This window comes from Ovis aries, chromosome 17, assembly GCF_016772045.2.
Source record: "Ovis aries strain OAR_USU_Benz2616 breed Rambouillet chromosome 17, ARS-UI_Ramb_v3.0, whole genome shotgun sequence".
Taxonomy (NCBI): domain Eukaryota; kingdom Metazoa; phylum Chordata; class Mammalia; order Artiodactyla; family Bovidae; genus Ovis; species Ovis aries.
In genome coordinates, this window is record NC_056070.1 from 53,426,700 (window position 1) to 53,450,707 (window position 24,008).

A 24,008-nucleotide genomic window follows, 5' to 3' on the forward strand; every position below is an offset into this window, starting at 1 on the left:
TTCCTGCAAAAAAAAATAAATAAATAAAAAGGAAATGAGATGAGGAAGTAGAGAAAGCAAGTGTGGATGGCGCTTCTGAGACGTTTCCCTATAAAGAGGAACGGGGGGCGTAGTTGGAAGGAGATGTGGGGTCAGAGCATTCTCTCAGGATCAGTGGTCCTAAAGCCTGTTTATGCGTAGTAGAGGGGGAGGTGAGAGCTGCAGAAGGGCCTCAGGCAGCCAGGAACTAGTGCACTGGCCCTTCACTGCAGTCAGAGGGGGAAGAGAGAAGGTCGAAGGTGTGTGGCAGATTTACAGGGCTTCCCAGGTGGCTCGGCGGCTAAAGGATCCACCTACAATGCAGGAGACACTGGTTCGATCCCTGGGTCAGGAAGATCCCCTGGAGGAGGGCATGGCAGCCCACTCCAGTATTCTTGCCTAGAGAATCCCATGGACGGAGGAGTCAGGCAGGCTACATTCCATGGGGTTGCAGAGTCGGACATGACTGAAGCAACTTAGCGTGCACGCACACACACACACACACACACACACACACACACACACACGGCAGGTTGAGGAGGGAGAACAGGCTGGTGTTTGTATCTGACGGCTTCCATTTTTCTCAGTGAAACAGGAGGGGTAGGGGTCATCAGCTGAGTATGGGAGGCAGGGCAGTGGGAGATGGGAGGCGCAGGTATGAAACTGTTGTCTCTAGAAATGAAAACGACAGCCTACCAGAGCAACCAGGCCAGGCTGAGAGCCCTCTTGAAAGTCGTGACTGAATTTTAAGTAAGATGAATCTGCTCAGTTGGGTGGTTCTCATCAGCCACATTCAGCCCTCTGGGGCCTGGATCCAGAGGAGGCTGATGGTGGGACACACCCAGGGTTTGCAGGGAGGGGGCCGGGAGTCTGTGCAGTGCTGTCCACAGTACTTCCTGAGGGGATGGAGATGTTCTATCACGTGTGTTGTCAACAGGGGTAGCCACCGGCTCCACGTGAATGACGATTGGTTGAAGTGTGGCTAGTGAGACCAAGGAAATGAATGTGTGCTTTTACTTTAACCAATTTAAATTGAAATAGCCATGTGTATTTAGCAAAGCTGCATTATAAAAGTCAGTTGCATTTCTAGACACTAGCGATGAACATTCTGAGAAAAAAATTAAGAAAACAATTGCACATAAAAAGCATAAAAACATAAGCATAAAAAATACTCAGGAATAAATTTAGCCAAGGAAGTGAAAGATCTGTATACTGAAAATTACAAAACACTGCTGAGACAGACTTTTTGACACAGTAGGAGTGTGAGAAGGTGGGATGATTTGAGAAAGTACCATTGAAACACATATACTACCATATGTAAAATAGTTCGCCAGTGGGCATTTGCTGTATGACTCAGGGACCCTGAAGCTGGTGCTCTGTGACAACCTAGAGGGGTTGGGTGGGGAGGCAGTGGGGGGTTCAAGAGTGAGGGCCATACATATACATATCTATAGCTGATTCAGGTTGATGTATGGCAGAAACTATCACAATACTTTAATTATCCAATTAAAAATAAAATACAACTAAAAACCTGGTGAAATTTAAAAAAAAACACTGTTGAAAGAACTTCAAGATAATATAAATAAATAGAAAAACATACTGTGCTCCTGGGTTGGAAGGCAATACTGTTAAGATGACAATACTACCCAAAGGAATCTACAGATTCAGTGCAATGTCTATCAAAATCCCCAAAATATTTTTGGTATTTCGTCCTAAATATCCAAGTATGACTGGTAACTCTAAGAAGTAAGGAAATTTGGGACTTCCCTGGTGGTCCAGTGGTTAAGACTCCAGCTCACAATCCAGGGAAGTCTGGGTTCAATCCCTCATCAGGAAACTAGATCCTGCTTGCTGCAAGTAAGACCTGGCACGGCCAAATAAATTTTTTTTTAAGTAAGAAATTACTTTTTTCTGGGAGCAGGAAGAATGTTGGCGGAGGGGGAAAAGAGAGAAAATGGATATAAAACTGATAATGATGTGTGTCTGGCTGAGTCCAGTCACCCAGACCCCCTGCTTGGGTTCTAGTTCACACAAGCAACATACTTCCTTACCACAGAGCCTGGCACACAGTGGAATAAGCGCAGGTGAACAAAGGCTACGAGGTTGACTGAGATGATACAGAGCAGCAGAGTCATCGCTCTTGGTGCCCTTGGCAAGTCGCCTCATGCAAATCAAGAATACTGATAAGTGCCCTATATGAAGAGCAGTTCAGAGCATGCTTCTAGAATAAGAAAAGCTGGGTGACTGTAGACCGATTATTTGATAATTAATAGCAGTAATATTAATTCCACAGTAACCTCTTTCTAGCATGTTGCATAGATTATGTGAGATACTGCATGCAAAGAACTTAGCAGAACCTACGCATAAGAAGAGATTTAAAATAATAGCTGCTGCTAGTGCTGCTAAGTCGCTTCAGTCGTGTCCGACTCTGTGCGACCCCATAGACAGCAGCCCACCAGGCTCCCCCGTCCCTGGGATTCTCCAAGCAAGAACACTGGAGTGGGTTGCCATTTCCTTCTCCAATGCATGAAGGTGAAAAGAGAAAGTGAAGTCGCTCAGTCGTATCTGACTCTTAGCAACCCCATGGACTGTAGCCTACCAGGCTCCTCCGTCCACAGGATTTTCCAGGCAAGAGCACTGGAGTGGGGTGCCATTGCCTTCTCCAAAATAATAGCTATTATCACCAAAAATAAACTAAGGACATGGATGCATGCATAAGTTGCTCGAGTCAGTGTCCAGCCCTTTGCAACCCCCATGGACTGTAGCCTGTCAGGCTCCTCTGTCCATGGGATTCTCTAGGCAAGAATACTGGAGTGGGTTGCCATGCCCTCCTCCAGGGGGTCTTCCTGACCTAGGGATTGAACCTGCATCTCCTGTGTCTCCTGCACTGGAAGCAAAATCTTTTCCACTGAGCCACTGGGGAAGCCCAAGAACACAAATAGGAGTTTTTAAAAAGCTCTAATGCACCATAACTAAGCTCCAGCAAAACAAAAAGGAGTTTTGACCTGGCTTCAGGGTAACTTCAGGTGGATCTTTACAGGTTCAAATTGAACTCACCTGAAAACCATACTCCTTGGGGAGGTCAAGAGTGCACGCTGGCGTTTCTGCCGCTAACGTCCACTTCCAGATGCAAACTTTCTGTGAGTGAAAGCAGACAAAGGAGAGAGAGAAGGTTCCCGAATGCTGCTGAAATCACCTACACCTCTCCTGGTAACCCAGTGACTTCCGCTAACTGAGCAATGCACAGTGAGCTTGGCCTCTGGCAGGGAGCCCCTGATGGGAATCCGGTCATCCGTCCACCCAGATAACCAGAGATGCCGCACTGCCTGAGGCAGAGCTGCTCACAGGGGAACGTTTGACAGGCTGGCTGTCCCAGCGGGCCCCGTACCTGGATTTCGGCATCTGAGATGGTTGCCAGATACTTAGCGTCGCGGGTGATGGCCATGGCCCTAATGCCGTTGTCTTCTGGGCAGCTGTCGAATATCGTGTGCACAGGAATGCTGCAAAACACGACGGGGGACACCCACTTCAGGAACAGGACAGCTGTGGTCTACCCACACCACGGAATGCCACTCCGTCACAAAAAGGAGTGAAGCGCTGACCCAGGCGACAACACGGGTGAACCTTGAAGACGTGGTGCTGAGGGAAGGGAGCCAGACACCAAAGGCTACGCGTTGTATGGTTCCATTTACATCAAATCTCTGGAATAGGCAAGTTCATGGAAACCGATCACAGATGTATGCTTGTTCCAGGGGGCTGTGGATGGAGGGTAGGGGAGTGGGTTGTGACTGCTGATGGTTTCAGGGTTTCTTTTCGGGGAGAAGGAAATGTTTGGGAACCAGATAGAGGCGATGGCTGCCCCCCACTGTAATTACACGCAATGCCACTGAATTGTTCACTTTGAGCGGTTACTCTTGAGACTTCCCTGGGGGTCCCGGGATTAAAACTCTGCGCTTCCACTGCAGGGGGCCCAGGTTCAATCCCTAACTGGGGAACTAAGATCTCACATGCTGCATGGTGCGGCAAAAAATAAATAAAAAATAAAGTGGTTACTTTTATGCTACATGAATTTTGGTGCTAGTGGTTTAGTCACCAAGTTGTGTCCGACTCTTTGCAACCCCATGGACTTGTAGTCTGCCAGGCTCCTCTGCCCATGGGATTCTCCAAGCAAGAATACTGGAGTGGCTTGCCATGCCTTTCTCCAAGGGATCTTTTCAACTTAGGGATCAAACCCCCATCTCCTGCGTTGCAGGCAGATTCTTATACTGACTGAGCCATACATGAATTTTGCCTTAATTAAAAAAAAAAAAACAAAACACTCTAATCTGGCCCTTAACATTCCTCAGCCATAAAAATGAATGCTTTTAAGTCAGTTCTAATGAGGTGAATGAACCTAGAGCCTATTATACAGAGTGAAGTAAGTCAGGAAAAAGAAAAACAAATATCATATATTAACACATATACATGGAATCTAGAAAGATGGTACTGGTGAACCTATTTGCAGGGCAGCAATGAAGACACAGACACAGAGAACAGACTTGCGGACACGGAGGGTGGGAAGGAGATGGTGGGATGAATGGAGAGACTAACATGGAAACATATACACTGCCATACATAAAATAGATAGCTAGTGGGAATTTGACATATGACTCAGGGAACTCAAACCAGGGCCCTGTGACAACCTAGAGGGGTGGGACAGGGTAGGAGGTGGGAGGGAGGGAGGTTCAAGAGGAAAGGGGCATGTGTATATTTATGGCTGATGCATATATTGATATACAGCAGAAACCAACACAATACTGTAAAGCAATCATCCTTCAATTAAAAATAAATTCATTTTTTTAAAAAGCTCAGGGCAGCATGTAAATGTGCTATTTGTTCTCTGTCTGAGCCCAAGTCTCTCCTTGGTTATCAAGGGCCAGTTCTGGGCCAGGAGTGAAGGATGAAACAAACTGCCTCGGACACCATCCCAGCTCGCAGGAAAGCCATAACCTCCTCCAGAACAGGGAGAATAAACAAGCATAGGCTTTCTCCACAGCAGCTCAGCTGCATGTGTCAAAGTCTTCAATGCACAGATTCTAAAGGCCACCAGTTTCACTTCTACAACTTGTTTTTTTCCCTAGAGAAATAATAGCCAAAGTAAACAGAGATAAATGCCAATTCACATTCATTGTGGCATGGCTTTCACAGCAAAACTTTGGAAACAACACAGATATCCATTGATATGGGGTTTATTTAACAAATAGCATGGTAAAACCATATAAAGAAAAACATATGTCACCTTCAAAAAGAATGAGGTAGATTTGAGAAAATGACTAAAATTTTGTGAAAAAAGCAAATTGCAAAGCGTATACGTAGCATCATCCTGAGTGTGTGTGTGTGTGAGTGAGTGCATGTGTGTGTGTATTTACAAGTAAAGAAAAAATCCTGAGGAATGAACTGCAAACTACATGGTGACTCTGGATATAGGCTTGGGTGAAGGGGGACTTTCTTTTTTTTTAATTTCTACGTTTGTATTATGTCACTGACAACACTTTAGAACGGTATGAAGCAGACAAAGCCTTTACATATGCACAATTAGACAATACATGAATATCCGAGAGAGTCAAAGTAACCAAAGAAACAGTTGAAGAAATGATGGAAGTGAGTTGTGATGTGGGGGAGGCCCTGACCTCCACTGGAAGAGCAGGTGGTAGGAAGACTTAATCCAGGTACAAGGGCTGTGTGGATCCATGGTTTTTCTTTTTTATTACTTACTTATTTGGCTGCACCAGGTCTTATCTGCAGCACGTGGGATTTTTGACATTCGTTGTGGCAGCACATGAATTCTTAAATCTCAGCATGCTAGATATAGTTTCCCGATCAGGAACACAACGCAGGCCCCCGGCTTTGGGAGAAGCCCACTGGACACTGGAGAAGTTCCTGTAGTTGGTTTTTCATAATGGAGACCTTAATGTAAACAGGTCTCAGTATGCCACATTGGTGTACCAGTTGGCTGGAACCAAGTCCACGTGCTGGCTGAGGGCCTGTCTGGTTCTCTGCCACTTGAGAAATTTTATGCCACTGAGAAGCAGCCCCCAAAATTCCCTTGAGAAGGGAGTTCTAAAGTCGTTAGGAGTGCCATACTGATGTCCATTGTGGGGAAATGTATCTCATCTCTGGAGACAGAATTAAATGTAGAGAAGATGAAGTCAGCTGGACCTGTACTATTAACATTTGTGATAAGAGATTTATTTTTTAAAGGACTGAGTCATGTTTAAGAGAATTTAACATATCAGAGTCTTTGATATGTTAACAAACAGATTAATTTGTGATTCTAATTTACAGTCTGTAGTTGATTTAGACTTGTGATTTTAAATTCAAATTGTATTAGGTTTATAAACAATATTAGAACACTTAAGAGAACTTAAGACTTGCCACATTTATGTCTAGCTTATTGCCATATTTATGTCTAGTTTATTAGATTTATGAGAATTACTTAAGTACTGATGAAGGATTTATTTGTTAATCAGACTACTAAAGAACTTACAGATGAAACTGAATATATTCCAATTCTAAATGCAGTTTACAATGCTTAAAAGGAGATAATAACAAAATTTGTGAGACCAAACACTAATCAGAGCCCCTCTTACAGGCAATTGCAAAAACATGCTAGATTTGCAGAGTTAGGATTCAGGTGAACTAATAATCTCAAAAGAAGAAGTACGGTTTATCACTTTGATAAATGAATATTAATTCTAACAGCAAATATCCTTTCTGGGTTCCCCAAGTCATCATTTGAATATCATAAAACTCATTATCGGTGAATCATTTGCATTGTTAACCAGAGACACACTTTACTTTGCAGGTAAAGAAAAAAATTACTGCAGAGTCACCCCCAGTCTAATGCGGGAGACAGTTCTATAAACGAATAAAAAGCAAAGGATAAACACAGTTTGAAAGGAGGCCAGCTCTGCCTGGGCAAAGGGTGAGAGAAGAGACCCAGTGAGAGGCCCGCCCTTCCTGCCTCAGGACAGCTGTGTCAGGCGGCTGTGTCATCACCCGCAGCTGAAAAGCATGTCATTGCTACAGATGACCGCTAGGCACATAGACGGGAATTTCACTTTGTGGCAGAAGTGTTTGCGTGGCTAGTGTGTGAGGCGCGAATCCCCTGCTAACAGGGGCTGAATTGGCAATGAGTAGTCCCTGGAGGGTTCTCAGCAGGGGAGCAACACAATCGGATTTTGCATTTGGCTCAAAGATCAAGCTCAAAATGTTGTGGAGAGGGACTGCCTTGGTGATACAGTGGTTAAGACTCTGCACTTCCAAAGCAGGGAGTGTGGGTTGGATCCCTGGTCAGGGAACTAAGATCCCACATGTCACATGGCCAAAAAATAAATTAAATAAGATCTTAAAAAAAAAAAAAAAAGTGGCAGAGGAAAACCATACAATGCTGTTGGCCACATGTGTATTTAATACAACAGCAAATATTCTGGAACGAAATGCTCCAAATTGACTAGAGGACTAGGATTGGAGATGGTGGCCCAAGGAGACTAGCTTCCAATTAAAATGTATGAAAGTAACTTAAAAAAATCAACAGATGAATAGATAAACAGTATGTATATTCATGCAATGGAATCCTAAACAGATATAAAAAGGAATGGAATATTGATTCATGCTACAACATGGAAGAATTTGGAAAATATTATGCTAAGTGAAAGAAGCCAGACACAAGAGCCACATATTGTATGACTCTGTTGACATGAGATGCCCAGAACAGGCAAATCTACAGAGATAGAAAGTAGATGAGAGGCTACCAGAGGCTAGGGGAGGGAGAGTGAGGAATTCATTCCTTCAGGTTTTCTGGTTGGGTGATGCAAGTGTTCTGCAACGGTGGTGATGACTGCTTAACATTGTGAATGTAATTAATGCCAGGGAAGTGCCTGTGTAAAAGTAGTTCAGGAGCTTCTCTGGTGGTCCAGTGGTTAAGATTCCATGCTTCCACTGCAGGGGGCGAGGGTTCGATTCGTGGTTGGAGAAGTTCCACATGCTGCGCAGTGTGACCAAAAATAAATAACTAAATGAAAAAGTAGTTCGGTGCCATGAAGGGTGGGTTGAAGAGTGAAACTGCAAGGGGAGCAGGAGAGATCTGACAGGAGGCTGTTGCAGTGGCCCAAGCAGGAGAGGATGGGCAGAGGCAGAGGTTATTTGGAGGCAAAGGCACAGGACTTTTGGACATTTTGGCAGAGGAGGCCCATGGGACCGGCAGGTGGAACGCCCTCCAGCAGTGCCCCCTCAGCAAACACAGGAAACACTGAGAGTAAGATGGTCTGGCTTCAAGCGCTGGGTGTGCTCCTGCCCAGCTGGAGAACATCACCAGCACCCGCATCCCCTCATGCCACAGCTAAGGAACGGCCAGAGGAGGATAAGACTGAGAAGAATCTGAGAGGGAACAGATAGCACTGGGTGGAGAACCAGGGGCACATGGTGTCAGAGGAGCCAAGAGGAGTGAAGGGTGTTGAAAGCCACTGAGCAGCCAAGTGGGGTAAGGACTGCGGCTAGGTAACACAGCGCTATGGACGCCACGGGCCACCCGGAGGAGGGAAGTTCCTGTGTCCAGAAATTTAGTGTAACTTCCTAACCTTCCTCTCCACCTGGACTATCTAACCCACCTCAACTCTCCCCACCCCACCCCCCACACCCAGTCAAGCCCTTACAATCTTGTCAGTGAACCTGACACTGCCCTCTATCTCTAGGACCAGGAATTACAAAAGGACACACATCTGTGAGCATCTGCCCTGGGCCAGGGATTGTGCTCTGGATCTTCATCACAATCCCGTAAGGTAAGTAGTGTAGGTCAGATGGTGCACCCCTCAAAATTTATTCCATCCAGAACCTCAGAATGTGACCTTACATGGAATCAGAGTCTCTGCAGGTCTAATTAGTTAAGATGAGGTCACACTGGCTTAGGGAGGACCCTAAACCCAATGACTGGTGTCTTTACAGGAGAAAAAACCTTACAGAGAGATATGGAGGGGAAAATGCCACATGAAGCAGAGGCTGGAGGGACATGTCTACAGGTTAAGGGCCACCAAGGATGCCAGTGACTACTTGAAGTCAGGAGGGGAACATGGGACAGATTCTCTCTCAGGGCCCCAAGGAGCTCCCTGCAGACACCCTGACTTTAAGATGTCTGGCCTTACGAACAATGAGAGAATAAATTTCTGTAATTTATGCCACCTAGTTGGGGGGTAATTTTTTTGATATATATTTATTTTACTGTGCCAAATCTTTTAGCTGCAGCATGTGGGATCTAGTTCCCTGACCAGGAATCAAATCCCAGGCCCCCTTCATTGGGAGCACAGAGTCTTAGCCACTGGATCACCAGGAAAGTCCCTAGAGGTAATTTCTTACAGCAGCCCAGGGAAACAAAGACGGTATGATTAGCCTTTTTTTTTTTTTTTTTTTTTTTGCAGATGGTGAAAGTCACACAACTTCTCTGGGCCCCCCAGCTGGGTGAGTGTGAGTTGGCCTCCCCTCAGGCCAGCGTGCCTGGTAGCGTCAGTTGCTCAGTCGTGTCAGACTCTTTGTGGCCCCATGGACTGTAGCCCGCCAGCTTATCCATGGGATTCTCCAGGCAAGAACACTGGAGTGGATAGCCATTCCCTTCTCCAGAGGATCTTTCTGACCGAGGGCTCAAACCCAGGTCTCCTGCATTGCAGGCAGATTCTTTACCATCTGAGCAACAGGGTTTCTGGCTTAAAGAGCCAAGAACTGTCCATGTGAAATTCACCAAAGTCATGTCACTCCCATGGGCCTTGAGGCAGGAAGACAAGCTCTCCTGGGACCCTTGCACCTTGCCCTGCATCCCAGCACCAGCTTCTCTATCCCCAGACCAGCATGCCTCATTTTTTGTGGGTTACAGTGGCCCGTTACTGTACGTAAACGAGGAGGCGGCGGCTCTGGCGTGCCTACCCTGTGAAAGAGTCCCATATGATGATCAGGCAGTCGGGCCCTTTGTCGGCCGTGGCGACCCAGCGCCTGTCTTCGCTGATGCAGAGGCAGGAAATGATGTTGGGGTGGCCCTGCAGACGTGGAGAGAAGATGCTCTGAGACGTGGAAGGTGCAGCCCAGCCCTGGCGCCAGCAGGAAAGGTGGGACCCCAGAGAGAGACGTGAGCTCCCTGTCCAGTCTCCACCTCTGAACATCCAACTCCTGCCCACTTTCCTGGTGTTACTCTACAGCCAGAGGTTTTCAGACTTTCCCTTGAAACACTTGTGGGAGGGACTTTCCTGATGGTCCAGGGGTTAAGACTTCACCTTCCAATTCAGGGGGTGTGGGTTCCATCCCTGGTCAAGGAGCTAAGATCCTACACGCCTTAGGGCCAAGAAAACATAAAACAGAAGCAATATTGCAACAAATTCAACAAAGACTTTAAAAATGGCCCACATTAAAAGTAAAAAAAAGTATTAAAAAAACAAAAAAACAAAAAAAAAAACACTCACAGGATAAGCTACACTCCCCACAAGAACAGTGGCTTCCTAGGGGTCAAGGCATGTACCTGACTCTGAACCCTGGTTGAGAATAAATGTCTGGGTCCTCTCAGGTCCCACCTCCTTGGACTCCCCTGCTGGCCTCATCTCCCTTAAAACTGCTCACTCGGGTCCCTGAGCAGCTCTGGAGCCAAAGCCTCCTTGCTGGCCTCTGCTTTCACTTGTATCCTCCTATAATCCTCCCCACATAACAGGAATCTTCTGGAAACACAAACGAGAGACGGCAGCCAGGAAACCACCCCTGTTGCCCTCTTTCCACGTCACCCGCTCGCTCACTGGCCTCTTCTCTGGGCCCCACACAAAGGGCCTGAAAATCTGGAGCTCTCTCTGTCGGGGATGCTCTTGCCTGCAAAACTGCCCCTGGTTGGCTCATGCTCACTCAGCCTTCAGGTCTCAGCAAAAACAGCACGTTTCTATTCCCTGCCTACCAGTTCAGAGGAAGTCTTCTCAGACCTTGATTCTTCTCTTTTAGAGCACTTTCACATACCCATTCCAGCGATTATCATCTTTATTTGTAGGCAGGTTTATTGTTTATTTATTTATTTGCCTGTGCCAGGTCTTCAGCTGCAGCTCGTGGGATCCCCAGTCTTCAGGGCGGCATGCTGGACCTTTTAGTTGGGGCGTGGGAACTCTTAGTTGCAGCATACAGGATCTTCAGCTGTGGCATGTGGGAACTAATTCCCTGACCAGGGAAGGAACCCAGGCCCCCTGCTTTGGGAGCACAGAGTCTTAGCCACCAGACCACCAGGGGAAGTCCCCAATAGTCTGCCTCTCCATGGTGGGGGGATCTAGGTCTGTTTTGTTCACGACATCATCTGAAACATAGTGGTTATGACAAATACAAATGGAAATAAATGACTAGCCGAGGCCCCGCCCAGCCACCCCCTCTGGGGAGGCTGGACGCCGGCCTGGCCGCTCCCTGCTTCTCAGCCCATCTGCCCCTCCTCCACATCCCTACCATCACACCGTCCCTTCTCCCCCTGCTGCGCTCGGCGCTGCACATCCAACTAAGCGCCAAGAAGAGTATGCTGACTGTGTATGTTTCAGGACTTCTAGGAAGCAAATTCCTGAAGTTACACCCACGTGTCTTGGATCCCTGGCAGGATGCTGAGTACTGGTTGACCTCTTGGAAAAATACTTGGTGAAGCTTCTGATCTAGGCATTGACTGAGGAAGGTCCTTATTAAAATATAGGGAACTGAAAGGGGGTGATGTGGAACTGTTTATCAGGTTAACTAGTAGAAATTCAGACACTGGAAAAACATTTGGACAGGTAAAAGAAAACAAAAGGGGTCAAAAAAACATCCGGAACAGAGGAAGCAGTGCAGTGTGGGGGACGGGTGTGTGGGGCATTTAGGGAGGCACTTAGGGGGTGTGAATAAAAACAGATGCTGGAGGGAGGCGAGGGAGGAGGACAGCTGACCTACTTAATACTTTCAAGTTAGGAGACCTGAGCCTAAGACCCGGCTTCACCACCTGCTAGAGCAGCCTTGGGCCAGTCAGCTAAATTGACCTGAGCCTCAGTTTCCTCTCCTGTGAAATGGCGATATTAACACCCACTTTTCAGCATGAGTAGGAGGATCAAAGCCCTGAGAGCTCTGGAAAGGAGGCTAAGGGTTAACGAGGTCTGAATCCCCACTGAAGAGCTTCCCTTTGCGTTCATCACTGTCCCATAGAGACAACATGGTCTCTCCTGACCCCATTTTTACAGAAATGTAAAAAAATACAGATGCTTTAGACTCTAGTTACTATAAAATTAAAGTCAACTGCTGTTTGTAAATTGATTCTGATTAGAATCAGAAAGACAACAAACAGCAAAAGTTGTTTGCAAACAGAATTCGCTACGGTTCAGAAGGGAGGAAGGAACACGTGACTGAGATAGAATGAGGTTGGTCCTAGAAATAAAAAACAAAGTGCTGTATTCAAGTTAATGACAACTTCTTTCACCAGAAGTAAGAGAAGGCTGCAAACCTGAAGATGGTGCTGGTTGTTCTTGAGGACGTTGTAGATGACCCCAGTGTGACCACTAGCGTAGAGAAGGACTCTCTGGTTTTCTCGAATGTAGTAAACAGGAAGGGTACTGTTCCACCCGAATGACCAGGTCATAGTCTGTAAGACAAAGGTAAAACCAGCAGGACACTATGTTGTGTGAGCCCAGAGCTGGGCTGCGGAGCGATCCTAGCACGAGTCCTGGAGGAAAAGGGTTCACATCATCAACCAATAAAGAGAGACCACATTGGGACTTCCCTGGGGGTTCAGTGGCTAAGAACACACCTTTCAACACAGGCTATGTGGGTTCTATCCGTGGTCGAAGAACTAAGATCCTGTGTGCACAGGGCAACTAAGCCCTCAGGCTGCAACTCAGATCTAAAACTGCCAAAAATATAAAACTACCAACAAATAAAAATTTTTTTAAAGAGAGAAACATCACCTTGAGAAGTCCTCAAGAACATGCTACTACGTGGATGACCCCTAAGAATGTGATGCTAAGTGAAAGCAGTCAGATGCGAAGGACCACATAGTGTATGACCCCATCTATATGGAAATGTCCAGAATAGGCAAATCCATAGAGATGGAAAGTAGGTCAATGGTTTCCAGGCGCTGGGGGAGGAAGTAGGCAGTGACTGTTTACTGTGTATGGGTTCTTTTTGGGGTGACAGAAATGTTCTGAAATTAGATAGTGGCAAACATCGCATAACCTTGTGAATGGGCTAAGAAACCAAACAATTGTACTTTTTTTTTTTTTGGCTGCGTTAGTTCTAAGTTGCGGCATGCAGGGATCTTCATTGGGTTATGAAGGATCATTCATTGCAGCACACAAACTCTCTAGTTGTAACAATGAAGACCTAGCTGCTCGGAGGCATGTGGGATCCTAGTTCCACCAGGGACTAAAACCTGTGACCCCTGCATTGGCAGGTGGATTCTTAACTACTGGATCACCAGGGAAGACCAATTGTACACTTTAAAAGGGTAAATTTTCATAGACATAGAAAACAAATTTATGGGGAAAGTGGGTTGGGAAGGAGGGATAAACTAGGAATTTGAGATTAAAATATACACACTACTATATATAAAACAGATAACTAACAAGGACCTACTGTATAGCACAGGGAACTATGCTCAATATATTATAATAATCTACAAGGGAAAAGAATCTGAAAAAGATATATATACACATACACATATATATACATACAAATATATATTATATATAACTGAGTCACTTTGCTGTACACCGAAACTAACATTGCAAATCAACTGCACTTCAACAAAAATAACTTTAAAAATTAAAATAAACTTAAAGGGTACACTTTACAGGGATGTGAAGAAACTGGGACCTTTATGCATCATGGGTGGGAGTGTGAAACGGTGAAGCTGCTGTGGAAAACAATATAGAGGTTCCTCAAAAAAACTGGAAATAATCCCCGTGTGATCCAGCCATTACACTTCTGGGCACATTCCCAAAAGAACATCAGTCAGAGTCTCGAAAAGATACGTGTACACCCGTGTGCAGAGCAGCATGTTTTGCAATGGTCAAAAGGCAGAGGCAACCCCAGGGTCCGTGGACATATGAATGGATAAACAATGTGTGAATATTATTCAGCCTCCAAAGGGACAGAGATTCTGACACATGCTCCAACGTGGATGGGCCTTTAGGACATAATGTAAGTAAAATATGCCAGTCACAGAAAGACAAATAAGAGCTGAATGGTTCCACTTGTATGAGGTACTGGGAATAGTCAAATTCATAGAGACGGAAAGTAGAAGGGTGTTGGCAGGAACTGGGTGGGGGGTGGGGAATGGCAGCTGCAGGTACAGTGCATGTTTCACAAGATGAAGAGAGTTATGGGGATGGCGATGATGCACAACTCTCTGAATGTATTTATGGGGATGTTATGGCGATGATGCACAACTCTCTGAATGTATTTACTGGGTTGGCCAAAAAGTTCGGGTGGGTTTTTCCATAACAGCTTATGGGGTTCTCCCTGGTGGCTCAGTTGGTAAACAATTCACCTGCAATGCAGGAGACCCACGTTCCATCCCTGGGTCAGGAAGATCCCCTGGAGGAGGAAATGGCAACCCACTGCAGTATTCTAGCCTGGAAAATCCCATGGACAGAAGAACCTGTGGGCTACAGTCCATGGGGTCACAAAGAGCCAGACACGACTTAGCGACTAAACCACCACCACCTAACATGGTTTTTCCTTACAGAAAAACTAGAACAAACTTTTTGGCCAACCTAACAAAATCATTTCATATGTAAAAATGGTTATGACGATAAGTTTTATATTATGTGCCTTTTAACACAATCGGATTAAAACTATTTATTTATTTATTTGGCTGCACCAGGTCTTAGCTGCAGCACGTGGTATCTTTAGCTGTGGCATGAGAAATCAATTGTGGCATGTGGGAACTAGTTCCCCGACTAGGAATAGAACTTGGGCCCCCTGCATTGAGAGTCTTAGCTACTGGCCTGCCAGGGAAGTCCCTTACCATAATCTTTTAAGAAACAGTTAAGAGGGTGGATTTTATGGTATGTGATTGATAACTCCATTTAGAAAGAAAAGCAAAGAGCAAGGTAAACACAGGTATGTTTACTGTGTAAGAATTCAGTGAGTTCTACACTTGTGTGTGCACTTTCTCTTTGTATATTTCAATAAAAATATTTCCTTTAAAAATAAAGGAAAGCCTTCAACAGTAAATAGAAACAACTTCCTATTTACCTTCCCCAGAACCTAGAACCCAGTTCAGTAATCAGCCACACAGTGAGCACTGATTGTTGTGAAATTCAATTTACTGAATGAGAGTATGTAGAATGGATAAGTTATAATAAAGTCACTAAGTAACTTCTTAAGGAAGGCAATTATTTAGCCTGAGTACTTGTTCCTTATTCACGATTCTCCCTGGAAGGACAAAGTATTTAATATAAAGAGATAAAATTCCCTTAGGAGGATTAAAAACCCCATGTTTCTAGTAACAAGTAAAATAAAGCAAAGTTAAAATTTCCTGAAATGAAAAATAACAGGTACTATAAATATGACTATTGCTTTCAATTCAATAGCAGTTTGTTTATGTATATTTTTGTTTTCAATGTCTCTTACAAAAATTATAGAAAAACTGTGGTACATTCATACAATGGAGTATCATTCAGTGATAAAAAAATAAATGAGGGGGGATTTCCCCGGTGGTCCAGTGGTTAAGACTTCACCCTCCAATGCAGTGGGAGTGGGTTTGATCCCTGGTCCCAAAGCTTAGACCTCGTGGCCAATAAACCAAAATGCAAAACCGAAACAATACTGTAACAAATTCAGTAAAGACTAAAAATGGTTCACATCCCCCCAAAAAGAAAGCAGTGAAGGAATTCTCTGGCAGTCCAATGGTTAGGACTTTCCACTCTCGTTGCCAAGGGCCCAGGTTTGATCCCTGGTCAGGGAACGAGGATCCCACAAGCCACAAGACATGGTCAAAAAATTAAGCAAAATTAAAATTTTAAAAATTAGAAAGAAATTAGCTAGTAAGCCAGAAGAGACACAGAGGAAACTTAAAGGCATGCTAACTAAGTGAAAGAAGCCAATCTGAAAAACCTATGTAGTGTATGAGTCCAACTACATGACATTCTGGAAAAGGCAAAACGATGAGACAGTTTAAAGAAATTAATGGTTGCCAGTGGCTGGGGTGCTAAGGGAGAGGGGGAGATGAACAGGTGGGGCACAGGAGATTTTTAGGGCAGTGAAACTGCTCTGCATGAAACAACAGTGGTAGATATGCGTCATTATGTATTTGTCAAAGCCCAGAGACTACACAGCACACAGTGAACCCAACGGTACACTATGGACTTCAGGCGATACTTATGCTTCCCTATTGGCTCATCCACTCTGACAGATGTACTGCACTCACGCAAGAGTAACAGAGGAGACCGGGGGGAAGAAGGCACAAGGGACTACACGGGGATTCTCTGTTTTTCACTCCATTTTCCTATAACCTAAAACTGCCACCCCCACCCCCCATTAAGTCTATTTTAAAAATTAACCAAGGCTGATGTGGTAGAGTGTTTAAAATAATGGTTATGTAATCAGTTACCAAAAATCAGTGAATTATATTGGAGCATAGAGATGAAATCTGATGCATTTCCTTTCTGATATTTGAATGATACTTAAGGTTAAATGATGGACCATATATTTCTCCCAAGACAGACAGAGTGGGCAACGTGGCCGATTTCTCTCCTACACACTTCATTCTCCATTGTCTCCTCATTCCATCTGCTCATTTGCTGTAACTTATATTTATATTTAGATCTTTTATTGCATGGGCGTGAGTGGTAGAATTATGGAATCATAATTGTCTCAAGCTGCACCTTCTAGGAATGGAAATATTCCATATCTAGCTGGATCTTTTTTTAAATTAATTTAGTTGGCTGTGCTGGGTCTTAGTTGCAGCACACAGGATCTTCACTGTAGCCTGTGGGGTCTAGTTCCCTGACCAGGGATCAAACCAGTGGCCCCTGCATTGGAAGTGCGGAACCTTAACCACTGGACCATCAGGGAAGTGCCCTCTAGCTTCTTAAAAGCCAATTTCTTCATGTGAGAGGGATTTTTTAGAAACCTAGTAATTCTAAAAGGCCTTATAGTCATCCTGGAAATTTATTTTCCAATTTAACAAATTAGTTATAAAAAGAACACATTCTTAACTAGACTCCTGCCTCCAGGTAAAACAACTCTTCCAAAATGAAAACTAGATGGACCTCACTCAGTAGTCACAGAACTTCCTTGAGCAGCCCTATCATTAACCAAAATCACACAGGACTCATACTCATTGCATTTTGTACTAGTTTCAATGTTTATGATGGGTGATCATGGGGACAGCCACCTCTCGTATTAATCTTCTTCTAAAACATGGTGATCTGGAAAACAAAACTTGATTGTCAAAACCAGATTTCACTATATTTGATAGTCGTATGATTCCTTCTCATAAACTCACGATACTTTGTTTTTTTGGATGGAGATGGTATCCACGGTTATGCCTATTTACCATGAGCACTTCAACTTATGACAGGCCTCTGGAATAAGGCAGGGGACCCCAAAGGAAAAGGAGGATGCTGCGGCACATAGAGAAGTATACGCACTGAAGAGTTAGGGGAGACACAATGACTGAAGCCACCCATCCTGGCCAGGCAGCATAAGCAACCGCTGCATGAATTATTTCACAACAGGAGGTCCCAATAAGGAACACAACCCTCCTCGCTGGCACCCATCTTGGCTGAGTAATGCCTGCGCCACCGGGAAGGACCCTGATTGGCCAGAGACAACCTGGACACTAATCCCATCACCATAAGACCTGAGACTGTGAGCCATGTGGCAGAGCAGTTGTCCTGGGTTCCCTCACCCTCCTGCTCTCCACCTGGGTGCCCCTTCCCACTAAAGTCTCTTGCTGTGTCAGCACGTGCATCTCCTCGGACAATTCATTTCCGAGTGTTAGACAAGAGCCCGTTTTCGAGCCCTGGAGGAGGTCCCCATTCCTGCAACAGAAGCACCTTTGGTGAGGGCAAGAAATTAGAAACAGCATAAATGGCCATCAATAGGGAAATAGCTGAATTTAAAATGAACAAGTGGCTACACATGAACTGATACAAAAAAATCCTCTAAGAGATATTCAGTGCAAAAGCATTTTACAGAGATTCAGAATATCTCACTGGTAAAAACAAAAACTGAAAAACAAACTCGTGTGTGTGTGTGTGTGTGTGTGTATGTGTGTGTGTGCGTGCGCACTGTGTGTATAGATACATATTTGTACATGTACCAGAAAAAGTCTGGAAAGATACATGGTTATACCAAACTGCAACAGTAATCACCTCAGGAAAATGGTTTTGGGTGAGAGTGTGTTAAAGAATAGGAATCTTTGCCATATATATGTATGCTTTTCTTTTTTAAAGAAAAAAGAAATAAAAGGTGAATTTTTTTTAAGAAAATAAATACAGATTATTTATTTATTTATTTGGCTGCACCAGGTCTTAGTTGTGGCTCACAAGATCTTTGAGCTTAGGATCTTCAGTTGCACCCTATAGGATCTAGTTCCCTGACCAGGGATCGAACCCAGACCCCTTGAATTGGGAGCACAGAGTTTTAGCCACTGAACCTCTGTGTGTGTGTGTGTATATATATATATATTTTTTTTTTAAATAAAGAGCACTTATTCATTTTAACAAAAAGAAGAAACAATAAAGGCAAAAGGAAAGGAAAAAGAAAGCACCCTCAGAGAGCTAAGCAAACTTGTAAAGGGGGACAGCCTCTGCAAGTCTGGTTCCACAGCAAGCCCAAGGCTAACAGGGGCCCAGACCTGCGTGGTGGCTTTTGTCAAGTCCAGGGAGCGGGGGCCCTGGCACAAAGATCGCTTGCTCTCATCAGTGATATCACCTGATTTCTGGTTAGTCGGCTAAATAAGACCAATGTCCTCATGGGCTCTAAAAAACTCAAAGTTATTCTTTCTTTCAGACCAAGCAACTGCAAGCTTGAAGCTTTAACTCCACTGCTCAAAGCCAGCCACATCTACAGAAAGGAGGCTGTCAGTTTCTCCGCACTTCCCCTCGGCATCCTTCCATTACCACCACCACCACCACCCATTCATCATCTGGTTGTTAACACTTGTCAAGTGCTCACTCTGTGTTAGGAACTGCATTAAGTATACACACTCCATCACTTACGAATCTTCCAAAGGCATGGATCTACAGGGGAGAGGCGGGGGGAGGATGAATCCCAGGAAACAATTTTCAGAAAGCAGCAGATGGAGGAAGAAGGGGGAAAAGAAACCTCCTCTTCCTTCTCTTGGCAAATGATAATATTTTTATTCCTCGCAGATGGCACCTCCCTGAAATGCTGTCAGCGGCAGCAAAGGCAGACTCCATTGGACCAACTGGTGCTTTTCCTGGTGGCTTTCATTTCTTCCAGAACTTTTGCTTATTGATCCATCTTGGGGTGGCTAGTTTTTAGGAAACTGTCATGGTTTGAGGAGCTGCTAAAAGGATCAAGCCAGTTACAGGAGAAGAGGTGAGGAGAGGAGGAGAAAGAGAAGAATTGGTGGCTGGAAGAGAAGTATCAGAATATCAAAGAGAGAGAGTGGGAAGGAAGAGAAACAGAGAGAGGGGAGAGAGAGATTTTGAGTCTCCTGCAAGAAAACGACACCCTGGGCTTCCCTGGCGGTCCACTGGTTAAGGCTGCGTGCTTCCACTGCAGAGGGCATGGGTTCCATCCCTGGTCAAGGAACTCCCCACATGCCTCGAGGTGCGGCCAAAAAAAAGAAAGAAAGAAAATAACACCCTATGCAACAGACAAACCGCTTGCGGAATTTCTTTGCCTGCAGAACAGCACTGCTATTGAACCCAGATGCAATGCATTCTGTCACACACGTCCAGCAGAGCTCTGAACTGAACTTTAAAAAGACCCAAGTCTATGATTAGCTTAAAATGGATCTTTCTGGTGGCATTTTTTCCATAGGCATAAAATTCCCCTATTTCAAAATACTCTCAAAGCACTGGGGGCCATTTGGCAGCTTGGATGGGAGGAGGGTTTGAGGGAGAATGGATTGAATGGCTGAGTCCCTTCGCTGTCCACCTAAAACTTTCACCACATTGTTAATCAGCTATACCCCAATACAAAAATAAAAAGTTTAAAAAAGTAAACACATAAAAGGACGCCACACTTACCAAGGGGTACGTGTTGGCACTCTCCCTGCTTTGGAACAAAACGTCCTCAGTGGCGGTGGAGACCAGCGATGCCTTGGTGATCCTTGCTTTGGGCTGTGATTCTTTTTCACTTTTCTCGCTGATACATGATACCCTCTTTTCTTTTCTCCTTTCCCTCTTTTCCTGCTCCAAGTCTCCCCTTTCTGGTTCCAAGTCTCTCCCTTCTTCTTCTTCCAATTCGTCTTGGGGCCTCTGGTCGAGCTCGCCTGAAGGCTGCCTTTCCGGGAAACTAATCAGTGGTTCCCCAGAAGTGGTTACATCCAAATCCAGAAACTCTAATTGTGAGCCAGGGCTTCTTGGAAGCTCAAACGTTTCTAAAAGCTCTGATTGTAATGAATGCTTTGACTCGCTACCACTGTTCTTTAAAAAAAAGAAATAAAAAGGAGACTGTGATGCCAAATCCAGTACACGCTGCCACATGCCCTCATTTAGTCTCCTTTCTTTTCCTAATCAGCCAGTCTTAGTGTTAGCCTCACATCAGAACTATGAACTGCTTTAAAAGAGAGCCTGGGACGTTTTGTACTCAAATAACAGGAATCATGGGTGTGTCAAGTTTATTCTCAGCTTACTAGCAGACCCACAACAGCAAAATGATTCTTCTAAGTGGCCTCCAAAACCACCACAAAGTCAGAGAGAGTCACTTCTCCTTGGGGCTTCCCAGGTGGCTTAGTGGGTAAAGAATCCACCTGCAATGCAGCAGATGCAGGAGACTTAGGTTTGATCCCTAAGTTGGGAAGATCCCATGGAGGAAGGCATGGCAACCCACTCCAGTATTCTTGCCTGGGAAAGTCCACGGACAGAGGAGCCTGGTGGGCTACAGTCCACAGGGTCCCAGAGAGTCAGACACGACTGAAGCAACTGAGCACGCAGGCACACACTTCTCCTTGGACCACAGCTGAGTTTTACAGGCTGACTCTGTTTAGATAAGCACACTCCAGCTAACCACTGTCCTTTAAGTCAGCTCTGGTACACACTTCCTCCAGGAAGATTTCCCTGATCATCCTCTAAGCTGGGTTGTCAGCCTTTATATAGATACATATCTCTTATGCATCTCTCAATCACTCCACTTGCTTGTTTGTTTTAATATTTATTTGACTGTGCCAGGTCTCAGTTGCCATATATGGCATCTAATTCCCTGACCAGGGATCCAACCCAGGCCCCCTGCATTGGGAGCTCAGGATCTTAGCCAATGGACCACCAGGGAAGTCCCCTCACTCCACTTAGTTTTCTAACACATGCTCTTTGGTTATGGGTCTGCCTCCCTACCTTAGAGCTCCTTAAGAGAATGGATTGTGTATTATTTGGTTTTATATTCCCATAGCCGGGCAGGTAAGTGGGTAAAAAGCATGCGATTAATGATTAGGAATGAATGAACGAATGACAATTCCTACTTACTAGGGATGTTTCTGACAAGACTGTCTGGGAATCAGTCTGCATAAATCTCTCCAAGCTGATCATGGACGTGGTGATTTCTTCGGGCTCCACTGTGCTTTCTTCCTGTGTTTCTGAGGCCTCCTCATCTGCCTCCAGTGCTTGGTCTTTGACAGCCTCCTTCCCCAATCCTTCCACCACTTCCTCTCCCTTCCCTGCCTCTTCCTCCTCATGCTCCTCCACTCTCTCCTCCCCTTCCCCTTCTTCCTCTCCCTCCTCCTTCCCTTTCCTGTCCTCCTCTTCCTCTTCTCTTATCTCCACCTCTCCTTCCTCCCCATCCTCTGCTTCTGCCTCTTCCCCAAACTCCCTCCCTTCTTCTTCTCCCTCCTCCTCCTCCTCCTCCTCCTCTGGAGACTCTATCCATGCTAATGTGTTAACTTCTTTTAATTCCTGTTGCATATTTTCTAGCCCTTCAAAATTTGGATATTCTTCTTCTTCATCATCTTCTTCTTGCATTTCTATTTCTCCATATTCTTCTGTTTCTTCTAATGGGTTTTCCTCTGTATCTGACATTCTTCTCTTTGGAGTTTTCCCTAAAGAAATTTTGAACATAATAATCAGCAGGGCCCTCTCTGTCCCACTTTGAGTTCCTGGGCCACAAACATATCAATGAAATGGCCAATGCCAGCTCTGTCCCTTTCCATGAAAATGAAAAGAATGCCAGACTCCTGGGAAAGCTTGTCCAGAATCTTTAAAAATACTGATGCCCAACACCCCTTCTCCCCCTGCCCCCGGGGATCCGTTCCTTTCTAGGAATAATTTTAAAGCCCTCTAACTCACTTTAAATATACTCATATTCCCACAGGCAGCAAAATGATAACCCAGGTATTGGCGACAATTCTAATCATATGAATCAAGGAAGAAGCAGGTGGTGGTTAAAAGTGTTGTCTTTTCAGTCAGCCTGTGCTGGCACTGAATCCCAGTTCTACCACTCAGTAGCTCTGTGACCTTGGGCAAGTCACTTTACCCCTCAGAGTCTAAATTTGCTCACTGGCAAAATGAAAATGATAAGCCTACATTCTGGGGGTCTTGCGAAGATGAGGTGGCATACATAAGATGCTTAACACAGCTGCAGCACAGAGTGCTTGAGAAATGGCAACAGTCATTTAGGAAGTTTAAAAGCATTTTAACGTATTCTCTCGTTTATTCCTCATAGCAAACTTAAGTCTGAGGTGCTGAGAGGTGTAGTGACTTATTCAAGGTAAAACAGCAAGTAAGCCCCAAGGTGCGGGCGGGGAGGGGTGGAGTGGGGGGTGGGGGCAGGTGTCTGGGCCCTTGGGGGCATAAAGCCCAGGCACAGTGGAGGTCTCCCTGGAGCTACCTCAGGCCGGGCCCAGGTGGGGTGAGCGCCCCCCGCCTTGCCGGGGACCCCGCTCCTGACTCACAGAGCGCACCCACCCTGGTCCTCAAAGGCCGGGGTCGTTCCGCTGTGTAAAGCCCTCTTCCCACCTGCGGCCGCTTTCTCCACAGGCTCCCTAGTTACAGTTGGCAACCAAGCCTCGTCTCCATGGTAACCGTTGCCGCCGCAGGCGACGCGCCGTAAAGCGAGAAGGCTGGACCGAGATCACGTGCCCAGAAAGAGGCGGGAGCGGGTCGAGCACGCCCTCTGGCGGTCGGTGGGGAGAGGTGCCGCGACTTGGTGCCCTGAAATTGGCTTTCCTCCTCTTCCCGTCCCCAACTTTTTCCCTTGGCGCCATCCACTGAGAAGCTGCATAGCCTAATCCTAGCAATTCTGACTTTCTGAAGGCTTGACAAAATTGAGTGAAGAAGTACGAACTGTTTGATAAAATTCTGTTTGTCAAAAGCAAACTGAATTTTCCGATCTCGTTGATGCAGCATACAGCTGTCCTCCAAGGCTCCTCGCCCGGGGAACTACATGTGTAGATCATTTTAGCTGGCTGGGGTTAAATATTACACAGGTTACATTATCTTGCGATTCTTATCACAAAATGTTTCTATCAAACCAGAGTGGTAAAACCCATTAGGATGATTCCACCTCAAAGCGACCCTCCACTAGCCCCTCACAAAAGACAGCCCGCCTGCATGTCCATCCTGAGGTTTCTGAAGGCAGGCATGAAGGAAACAGCCAAAGGCATTGAGGCAGAAGACTCTGTCTTAGGAGGGCTGAATGCTTCTCCCGACCCCACCACACCCTCTTATCACAAGGCTGGTTGATAAGCCTGGCTGTGTGCTCAGTCCTATCCAACTCTGCAACCCCATGGACTGTAGCCTCCATCCTCTGCCCATGGAATTTTCCAGGCAAGAATACTGGAGTGGGTTGCCATTTTCTACTCC

General features: G+C 45.5%; 1 protein-coding gene across 4 annotated transcripts in view; it reads right to left on the minus strand.

Annotated features, from left to right (window-relative positions):
- CFAP251 (cilia and flagella associated protein 251) overlaps positions 1-23,200 on the minus strand; it is a 72,345-nt gene extending 49,145 nt beyond the window's left edge. For 3 of the 4 annotated variants that reach the window (XR_009597014.1, XM_060401153.1, XM_060401155.1), the window contains exons 1-7: positions 23,112-23,200; positions 21,678-22,246; positions 20,244-20,642; positions 12,518-12,655; positions 9,970-10,079; positions 3,407-3,518; positions 3,076-3,156 (exon numbers count right to left, since the gene is read on the minus strand). Coding sequence is in view for 3 of the 4 variants with exons in the window: in XM_060401153.1 (XP_060257136.1) it covers positions 3,076-3,156; positions 3,407-3,518; positions 9,970-10,079; positions 12,518-12,655; positions 20,244-20,642; positions 21,678-22,226 (1,389 nt within the window). In the remaining variant the exon portion in view is untranslated. The remainder of the gene's footprint in view (positions 1-3,075; positions 3,157-3,406; positions 3,519-9,969; positions 10,080-12,517; positions 12,656-20,243; positions 20,643-21,677; positions 22,247-23,111) is intronic. The other variant, XM_060401154.1, reaches the window with a different exon arrangement.
- Positions 23,201-24,008: the final 808 nt, after the last annotated feature.